This window comes from Enhydra lutris, unplaced genomic scaffold (genome assembly GCF_002288905.1).
Source record: "Enhydra lutris kenyoni isolate GAN:26980312 unplaced genomic scaffold, ASM228890v2 scaffoldscaffold32, whole genome shotgun sequence".
NCBI classification, from domain to species: domain Eukaryota; kingdom Metazoa; phylum Chordata; class Mammalia; order Carnivora; family Mustelidae; genus Enhydra; species Enhydra lutris.
The window spans coordinates 845,198-855,347 of record NW_019154116.1 but is presented as its reverse complement, the minus strand read 5'-3'; the positions used below and the strand labels follow the sequence as shown (position 1 = coordinate 855,347).

Genomic DNA, 10,150 nt, shown 5'->3' with positions numbered 1-10,150 from the left:
GGCAGGGAATCGGCGGGCCCGGCTCAGACCGCGCGCCCCAGCGCCGTACCCGCCGCGCGCGCCACGCTGCCCCCTCCGCCGCCAGCTGCTCCTCGGGGCATCTCTGTGGTCCAACGTCGAGCGCTCCTGGGCGCCCCAGGGCAGACGCCTCAGAGGAGCAAGCAGCCCCGGGGGTGCTGGCGAGGGTAGCAGGGACGCCGAGGCTGGTTCCGCCGAGAACCCGCCGTCTCAGTCCTTCGACTCCTGGGCCCGGGAGGTGTCCCCGCTCCCACGCGTCGGAGGCCCTGGGATGCGGTGGGACTCCCGGCGGGTGAAGAGTCGGCACCCGCCGCCGGCCGCGGGCCACCGCCAGGCGGTCAGGTCCGCGGGCGGGGACGGGGGGCGCGGCCGGGGCTGGTCCTCCGCCCACCCGGGGCGGTGCGGGGGCGGAGCCAGGGCGGGCGGGAGCCCCCGACGGCGGGAGGGGCGGGGCGGGCCCGAGACACCATAAGAGCCCGGAGGCCGCGACCGCCCAGCGCAGCGGGAAGGGAGCGGGCCGGAGGTTTTGCGGCCGCTGGCGGCGGGACCCCAGCGCAGAGGTGAGGCGGGGGCGGGCAGGTGAGCGAGAGCACGGCGAGCCGCGCCCGCGCATCTTCGGGGCGCGCCGCTCCCTCTGCGGACCCCAAGTCTGTGGCCCAGAGGCGCCAGGCTGGGGCGGGCACCGTCGGGGGCACTGCGTCTCCAAAAGTCGCTGACAGGGGCAGCGCGCCCCCACAATGCCACTCACGGTCTTAGGGAGGCCGGTGGCCGAGAGGTGTGTGCACGGGAAGGGGTGAGGGACTGATCGCGCCCCGGTGAGCCCTGGCCCCGTCCTGCGGGCCGAGCGCCTGGTCTTCTGGTCCCGTGGCCGCCCTGCGCTCTGGGCGGCGCGGGAAGGGGCGGTCGTCTCTGGGGTCCCCAGGGCGCCAGTTCCGGGGGTCGATCGGCCTTTGTGGCGGATTCCTCCCTGCTGAGCCATGCCGCACGGTGAGGCGGACCCGTGGGGTGAATTTCATCCTGCAGGTGTTTGTCGGATCGCTAAGATGGGGTGCGGTCCGGAGACGCTGCGTGTGCGCGCCGGGGCTGGCTGCAGGGAAGGAGCAGAGCGGGCTAGCTCGTCAGCCGGCTCTGTTTCTCCTTCTGGGCACAGAAGGAAGCTTTCTGAGACCTTTTGCTTTCTGTACCCAAACCTGGCCCCGGAGGCCATGGTTTCAGGAGTTAGGTTGGCTCACCACCAATCCCAGTGTCCACTTCCCTGGCAGGGGATGACTGGGATCCCATCCGAGTGAAAGGCTCCCCATGCCCGCAGCTCCAGCCCACTCTGGAGGCGAAGGGGCCGCAGGGAAGCAGTGGGTAAAATCACTTCTATGGTGAGTCGTTCAAATTCGGATGCAGAGGAAAATGACCCCAGTAGAGCTGCCGTCCCATTATTTTTTTCCTTCAGCCAGGCTGTGTGTGTGGGAGGGGGGTGTGTGCATGCGTTTGTGGGTGTGTGTGTGTGCTCGCGCACGTGCGTGTGTTTGCAGCTGAGGCGGTGCTGATGGGTCTGAATACCGGAAGTGCTATTCGAAGCTCTCTCGGCCGTGTCCACACGTAACTGCTCTCCTGGACTGTGCCACACGCGGCTTTATGAAGGTGCCCGGAAGCAATTCCTTGGTAGAGTTACTACCTACAGGAACTCATCTGCCCCCAAGTAAAGCCGGCCAGTGCTCTGCTGTGCCCTCCTCCCCCAGGCAGGCACAGCGTCCCCGGGCCACAGGAGTGCACCCTGCGGGCATTCCTGAAAGAAACAGTTGGAATCGCTGTCTTTAAACTTGCAGCCTTGCGGCTGATTGTGATTATAAGGGTTTGCTCTCTGCTTTTACTGCTGTGTGTAAAAAATACATATGCACTGCTGTAAAGGCTTTTTTAAAAAGATTTTATTTATTTATTTCAGAGACAGAAGAGAGAGCACAGCAGGTGGGGTGGGGTGGGGTGGGGGGAGGGGCAGAAGCAGTCTCCCCGCTAAGCAGGGAGCCGGACTCAACATGGGTCTCGATCCCAGGACCCTGAGATCATGACCTGAGCAGAAGGCAGACACTGAACCGACTGAGGCACCTGGGTGCCCCAAAAGACTTACATTTGGGTGCTAGGTGAAGATTGCGAAATTAATCCCTGGCCATGTGGGGAGGGTGAGGGTGACATTCGGCATCATTACTCGAAGCAGAACCAGAGGGTCTACAGCTTTGCACTGTAATTGGCACAGAGAGGGCTGCCAGGGAAAGAGGGAGCAAGGTGGTATCTGTCGTGAGGTTTCCAGGACCCACCCCCCGTCCCAGCCCCCACGAGATCTAGCCCGTGTCCTGCTGTCCTCAACCTTGGCTCTGTCAGTCTAGCTGCTTGGAATGGATTCTGCCCCCAAAGACATGGAGAGAGTTGCCCCCGAGCGCTGCTTGTGCCGCGGTGGTTCTGGCTCCTAAACCGTCGCGGTTCTGTGTGTGCTTCTTTTCCCGCTGCAGGCCCCGAGCACGGAGTCCGAGGCTCCCGTCCGCCCATGAGCGAAAACAAGCGCCCGGTGGCACCGATGTCTTCTGTCGCGGGCCCTGCTAAGGAACCCAACGCCATGGGCCCCAAGGCGGTGGAACTCGTCCTGGTCAAGGAGCAAAATGGGGTGCAGCTCACAAACTCCACCCTCGCCAACCCCACGCAGACGCCCCTGGGGACCCAAGAACGGGAGACCTGGAGCAAGAAAATCGACTTCCTCCTGTCTGTGATCGGCTTTGCGGTGGACCTGGCCAACGTCTGGCGGTTTCCCTACCTGTGCTACAAAAACGGCGGCGGTGAGTCCCGGGCCGGCTGGGGGGCCGCGGCTCCTGAGTGCGCCCAGGCAGGGCCTGCATTTGGGGCGGGGGACGCGCAGACGGTAGGAACAGAGGGCCCGGCAGCCTCCTGCGGGACCTGCCCTCCCCAGCTGGGTCGCTGAGCCCAGGAGGAGGCGGTGGGAGGCACCAGGGCTCTGCCTTCCGTTTCCAAAGATGACTTTTGCTCTGGAAAGAAAGTCCTCGAACACCCTCAGTCTTGGGCCGACTTCAGTCCGTGTTACGAGCGTGCACAGAGGCCCTCGACTTTGGAGCAGAGCCCTCACCCTGCTCGGCGAACGCGCCCAGCCCGGGAACCACACCTGGCTCCGGGCTCGAGGCAGAAGAGGAAAACAAGTGACAGCTTCGCCCACAAGTTGAAGCCAGTTCAGCGGGTGCTCGCTCCCCTGTGGGCTCCTGTGGCCCATCAGTCCCTCGAGGCTTCGGAGGAGGGTGTGGAGGAGCCCCCCTGGGAGGGCCTTCTAGCACACCCGCCCTGAGGGGGCAGCAAGAGGCCTGAGCAGAATAGCGGGGCCTCCCTGCCTCCCCCTCCCCATCCCAGGAAGGGAGGCGCGGCAAAGACCCCTCACCTGACGCAGAGCCGTGGGGCCCTGGATTCGTGCTTGGGGCAAGTGCAGCTCCAGGAGGACGGGCGGCACGCTGGGGGGACTCCGGCTCCTCCAGCGCCCCTGTCCACTGTAGCCCCGGACCGAGGTGGACGCTGAAGACAGGGAACTGGGGATGGGTGGCACAACCCCCATAGGGTCAGACTTGGACCTCAGAGCCCAGAGGACCGACAGCTCGAGAGGGGCAGAGGCCAAGGTGTGCGGGCCAGGCGAGGTGGGCAGCCCCAGGAGCCAAGCTGTCGCGGGGGCCTGCCCTGCTCCGAGGCTGATCTCATGACTTGGCACAAGGGGTGGTTGGGGTTCAGCAGACACGTGTCAGGGCGCTGATGATGGGGGGGCCCGGGCATGGTGGTCAGAGGCTGCCCCACACAGCCTGGGACTTCCCTTTGGAGGGCGACCGTGCAGGGAGCTTCCAGAGAAGCAGACGGTCATGCCCAAGACGTGGCGGTGGGAGGGCCTCACTCTGGTGATCACAGGTGGTCTCCCCCAGCCCCCGGGCTGAGCCAGCTGTCCTATCCACAGGCGCCTTCCTGGTCCCCTATCTGCTCTTCATGGTCATCGCTGGAATGCCCCTTTTCTACATGGAGCTGGCCCTGGGACAGTTCAACAGGGAGGGGGCTGCTGGCGTCTGGAAGATCTGCCCCGTCCTGAAAGGTAACGGCCCGCGCCCTCCTCACGCCGTCCTGTGGCACAGGCTGCGTTGGCTCAGGGCTCCCAGAGCGAGCCCCCCACCTGGTGTGTGTGCTCGGTCCTGCTCTGCTAGGTCTCTGTGCCCCTCGATGTCCACGTCCCTGACTCTGTCTCTCTCCATCTCTGTCTCTCTGTGTGTGTCTCTCTCTCTGTCTCTGTCTCTCTCTGTGCCTGTGTCTCTCCCTGTCTCTCTCCCCATCTCTCTCTGTCTCCCTATCTCTGTCCCTCTCCTCCCCATACAAGTGCATGAGCTCAGACCCATTTCCATTTGGGTCCTACTGTAAGAGGCTGAGCTGACGGAGGCCTCGGGAGCATGTGCCCCTGCTGTCCGGTGAGGCCGGCCTGCTAGTCGCTAGTGGTGCTGTCGTTAGTGAGGCAGATAGGCCAACCCTCCGTCCGTCTGTCAGTCTGTCCTCTGTGCTCCCCTGCGTATCTGTCGCTGTCTGTCCGGCTGCCGCAGGAGCGCCGCAGGCTGGGTGGTCTAACCAGGGAACATTTATTGTCTCGCGTGACCAGAGGCTAGAGATGCAAAATCCAGGTGTGTTGGTAAGACCGATTCCTTCGGAGGGCTGGGGCACAGGCTCCGTTCCGGACCTTTCCTCTGCACGCGTCTCTGGAACCAGATGTCCGTGTCCTCTAAGGACACCCGTCACCCTGGACAAGGGCACGTCCCGACACCCGCACCTTAGCTTGCCCAGCTGTGCGGAGACCTGCCTCCCCGCGAGGTCGCACCGGGCAGTACCGGGCTTCGGCTTCAGCAGACGAGCTTTGGAGGGACGCGGTGCCAGCCATGGTGCTCTCTGTCTGTCTGTCCTCTCCGGATCCATCCGGCTCCCTGTCACCCGCGGGGCATCAGCTGTGACCGCAGCGGTCGGAGCATGTCCATGTGTCGGGCGTCCACCTGTCGTCCATCCCTCCGTCCACCACCATCTGTCTGTATCTGCGGTCATCTGTCCGTCTGCCATACAGACTAGGCCTCTGCTCTCTGGGGGCTTCCGAGCCGCGGGCCGGCTCTCTGGGTACTCACCGAGCCCGCCGTCTGACGCTGCGAAGTTGCGGCACCAGGAAGCAGACACACGTCTGTTGAGCCGAGGGGCTGCCCCGTGGCCGGCCGTTCCATGGTCACTTCACCCCACCCTTGTGGGAGCCCCGGGGAGGACCCACACCGCGTTGTCCCCATTCTGGACATCCAGGCGCTGAGGGTTAGTGGGCTTGAGGGGCTCGCCCTGTCCCTCGTCAGGGGCAGGGGGCACAGGCTCCAGACCCGTCTCAAGCCCCACATCCACCTCCGGGGTGCACCGGCCCACCAAGCCACGCTGCCTCGCAGGAGCCCGTGGCTCAGGGAGGCCTGGTGTGGGAGACCCGGGGCGTGGCGTGGTCCGCACCCCCAGCTTCGCGAGGAAACTTCCTGTAAGATCGGTCGTGGCAGTTCCTCCGAAGCCGGAAAGTTGGTGTGTTTGCAGCGGGCGGAAGCCCTCCCGGTCCCAAGGACGCGCGGGGCGGGTGGGTGAGTCGAGGTCAGAGAGGGCAGCCGTCGGCTCACGGAGGCTATGCCCGGGCTGGGGCCCCCGGGGCTCCCCCACAGCAGCCGCTGAGACTGGCCGTGAGGCCCCTCCCGCGCCCCGCGCCTCCTCCGAGCGGCCGCTCGCCGACCCGGCCCCGGCCGCCTTTCCCTCAGCGCGCGGCCCCGAGTCGGAGCCAGGCGCGGCCTCCCCGCCTCCGCGCCACTCGCGTCTCCGGAGCGGGGCCGGGCGTCCCTCTCGCGGGGTCACTCGCGGAAGTCGAACTTAAATGCGGTGCCTACGTCAGCCTCGTCCTCCGCAAACCCCCGCCGGAGGGACGCGACAGGAAACGGCAGGCCGCGGGCCCGGGGGACGGCACGCGGGGGACCCCCGCCCCGGCCGCCCGAGCCTGCGGGGGCTCGGTGCCTTCCCCACGGAGGCATTTCTGTCCAGAGCGAGATGAAGTGCGCCATCCTCGGGTGACCCCCTGGGGACGCGTGGGGGGACGCTGGCCTGTGCTGCCGCACGCACTGCGGCCGTGGCGTCCGCTTCCGTGGGCTTCCAGGCTTCTCCAGGACCCGAGCCTGCACCCCCCCACCTGGAGCGAATCCTCTTTCCTGAGCGCCCGCGGCTAGCATCGGCTCCTTCAGAAACTGACCCCGTGCCACAGGGCCACGTCCACGCTCCACACGGCCTGACAGCTTTGTCCAGTTGTGGAAACCTGTCCGCATGGAGGGCTGTGGCCCAGCCCGCGTGGCCCCTGTGGGTGGACTCTCTCTCTCTCCCTGTCTCTTGCTATCTCTCTTCCCCTCTGTCTCTCCCTATCTCTCCCTCTGTCTTCTCCTATCTCTATCTCTGTCTCTCCCTCTCTCTCTCTCTGTCTCTCCCTGTCTCCCGATCTCTCCCTCTCTCTCTCCCTATCTGTCTCTCCCTATCTCTCCTTATCTGTCTCTCTCTCGCTGTCTCCCTGTCTCTGTGCCTCTCCTCCCGCACGGGCGCACGCGTGCAGACCCAGCAGAGGCTAAGGACGCCCGGCCCGATGGGAGGGGTCTGTGCGTTCCTCACGGTGACACGCAGTGACCCTTGTCGGGAAGGCCAGACTGCTCTGTGAGGACCATCTTTCGAGGCGGGCGTCCCTGACGTGCTCCTGAAGCCGGTGTCCATGCTGCTGCTGGTGTGACCCGGCTCTGGTGGGTGGTGGGGAGGGACAGGGTGGCCACACCTGCGAGGCCCGAGTGCCTGCTTTCCCAGGACGCCCCCTCTCTGTGCCCCATGCAGACCCTGTCTAACGTGTGCTGTAGAAACCCGGCTGCCCTGTTTGTTTGTTTAAGATTGTATTTACTTATTTGAGAGAGAGAGAGAGAGATACCAAGTAGGCAGAGAGGCAGGCTCGGGGTGGAGGGGAAGCAGGCTCCCCACTGAGCAGGGAGCCCGATGCGGGCCTCGATCCCAGGACACCGGGATCATGACCTGAGCCGAAGGCAGAGGCTTTAACCCACTGAGCCACCCAGGTGCCCCCCACCCTGTTTTATGAATATAAAATAAGGATGATATTTTGTACTCAACAGCATTTTAGTGTGAAATATCAAGCTCCTGTTTCTAAAAAGAATTTAAAGTGGCTTAAAATAAGACAAAATACACCCAGTTTAATGTAAAGGTTAAATGTTCTAAAGTTAATGTAAAGAAATACTAAGGAAAACAGAAACTGGGGAACTGATGATAAGACCTACGACCGGAGCTCACGCGTCGGCCCGGGCTCCGCCGGCGTCTGGCAGGAGCAGGCCACATGGGAACACAGGAGAGGGCTGAGCCCGCTACTCTCGGGTGGCGGGTCACTGTCCCGAGCTGGCCTGTGATGAACGACACGTCAGGGGAGCTCGTGAGGCTCTGTCCGCCCCACTCACGGCCGCTGTCCTGAGCAGCCATGCCCTTCCCGCTGACGCATGGGCCCCTGGGGGCAGCGGCTAGTGGGCAGGAGCCTCTGGTGCCGGGCAGCCAGGGGGCGAGCCCGTGTGTTCTCGGGGGCGACTTCGTCTCCCTGGAGTGAAGGTCAAGAAACCTGGCCAGTGCAGAGGGAGTGCCATGCTCTCAGCGCGGGGCTTAGCTCTTGGGTCACACAGTGGACTCCGATCGGCTCTGCTGTTGGTTCACAGCTGCTTTGAGTTTCCCACGTTCAAGCTGAGGTCTTGCACACAAAGTTTAAACCTTAAAACGATTTCAAGTCAAGCATCCACGGTCGGGCGCTGCCTGAGAAAACCTTACGTGATGCTCTTCCCGACAACACGGCTCCCGGGACCACGGCTCCCTGACACCACGGCTCCCCGACGGCACGGCTCCCAGGAACACGGCTGCCTGGGTGGGTTTGCTGTGAATCACAACCGAGCCTCTGTCCTCAGGAACTCAGGGAGCAGAATGGCAACGTCACGTTATTCAGAGCTGACCACTGCCACTCCGAGAGGCCCTTGCAAAGAAAACTGCTGTTTTCATCATCACGGCTTATGACACACGTTTTCCAAGAGGGTTTACGTACCAGAACTGTCTCATTTCTAGCATGGTCCTGATGCAAGATCTGTCTGATGGATACGCACAAGTAAATGTCAGGCTTCTCCTTTTGATTCCAGGGTAGGGAGAGATCTGTAATGATGCCCTGAGCATGAGGATTGCTTCTCCTCGGGGGGACATCCAGGAAAGACACCTAAGCCACTTCCTATAAACATCACCTTGAAGGCGTGCTCCTCCCCTAGCCACGGCCTCAGCCACGAGCGAGCAAGACCAGGCAAAGCACCTAACCAGGCTTTAAAAGAGCAAATCAACGCTCCAGGCCAGTCAAGTCATGTCCGCAAAGCCGCAAAGGAAGTTGAAATGGAAAGAGCTGCCCGTGGAGCCTGGTGGGGCCCTGGAGCGGGGAATGGAGTGGAACTTACCTAGCACTGAGCAAGAGGGCTCCTGGCCAATGGGAGGAGGCCAGACCCACCTGCCACCAGGCAGGATGGCACAGCCCTAAGGAGTACTTGCCACTCTGCCCTAGTTCCCAGGGAGCCAGGAGCCCCTCAATGACTGATCCCAAATCCCAGGTTTTGTGATCCTGGGAAGGTCACCATGCAAGGCCCTGGCTTGCTTTGGGAGACTGAATGGTCATGGCCCCGGGTGATTATCCCTAGATTATCAGGGATGGCCCCGGCTGACCGTGGATGGTTATGTATGGCCCCGGATGACCCTGGAACGTCATATATGGCTCTGGCTGAACCTGGACGTTCATGCATGGCCCTGGGTGACCCTGGACGGTCATGCATGCTTTGGGTGACTCTGGACAGTCATGTATGGTCCTGGTCGTGCATGGCTCTGGGTGACCCTGGACGGTCATGCATGGTCCCAGCTAATCCTGGATGGTCATGCATGGCCCCAGCTGACTCTGGACTGTCATATATGGCTCTGGGTGACCCTGAGTGGTCAGGGATGGCTCTGTGTGACTTCAGGTGGCTCTGGGTAGCTGTGAAATGAACCCTGATGACTGTTGGGTAGTCTTGAGGGGGTATGAGCAGCCATGAGTGTCCATAAATGTCTCTGAATGGCTCTGGGTAGCTGTCGGTGGCCATTGAGGACCTGCGTTTCTAAGGACCATTGGTGGCCCTGGATGGCTCTGGGAGATCTGGGTCTTCCTTGGTGGCTTTGGATGTCCCTGAGTGACCCTGAATGGTTTGGGGTGATCTTTGCTGACTCTTGGTGGCCATAGATGATTCTGATGGTTTTGCATGGCCTGGTGGCCCTGGATGACCACGGTTGTTGCCGAGTGGCTGTGAGTGGTGGTGGACGGCCACATATGGCCGTTAGTCACCCTGTATGTCTGTGGGTGACCTGGTTCTACCAGGGTGACCCTAGATGATCTGTGTGCACACAGATGGCCATGGTAAGTTTGGGGGTTGGGGTGCAGCCCCTTGTCTGGGATCACAGCATGAAGTCTGGCACCCTTGCTCTCACAAGCGGTCTCTGGGTGTGCAGAGACATGGCCCAGTTTCTGGTGCAGGAGCACAGCCAGCACGGCTGAAGGAGGGCGGGCGGGCACCTTGCTGACGGCTCTCTGCTCTCCCGCCCCAGGTGTGGGCTTCACGGTCATCCTCATCTCGCTGTACGTTGGCTTCTTCTACAACGTCATCATCGCCTGGGCGCTTCACTACTTCTTCTCGTCCTTCTCCGTGGACCTGCCGTGGGTCCACTGTAACAACACGTGGAACAGCCCCAACTGCTCAGACGCTCACGCTGGCAACTCTAGCTCCGGCCCCAACGACACCTTCAGGACCACGCCTGCCACCGAGTATTTCGAGTGAGTTGGGGACTGGGGCCACGGTACTCACCGTGCTCAACAGCCCCGGGAAGGAAGGGACACAGGGCGGCGCAGCGCTCCCCCTGCTGCCCCGCAAGGGTGCGGTGAGGACCCCTGTCCCCCTGTCCCCCGTCCCCTGTCCCCCTGTCCCCCTGT

General features: G+C 62.8%; 1 protein-coding gene across 1 annotated transcript in view; it reads left to right on the top strand.

Moving 5' to 3' along the window:
• Nucleotides 1-2,551: 2,551 nt before the first annotated feature.
• Nucleotides 2,552-10,150, top strand: part of LOC111153448 (solute carrier family 6 member 3) — a 34,234-nt gene continuing 26,635 nt past the window's right edge. Inside the window, exons 1-3 of the mRNA XM_022512471.1 lie at nucleotides 2,552-2,837; nucleotides 4,004-4,135; nucleotides 9,769-9,994. Coding sequence (XP_022368179.1) covers nucleotides 2,552-2,837; nucleotides 4,004-4,135; nucleotides 9,769-9,994 — 644 coding nt within the window. The remainder of the gene's footprint in view (nucleotides 2,838-4,003; nucleotides 4,136-9,768; nucleotides 9,995-10,150) is intronic.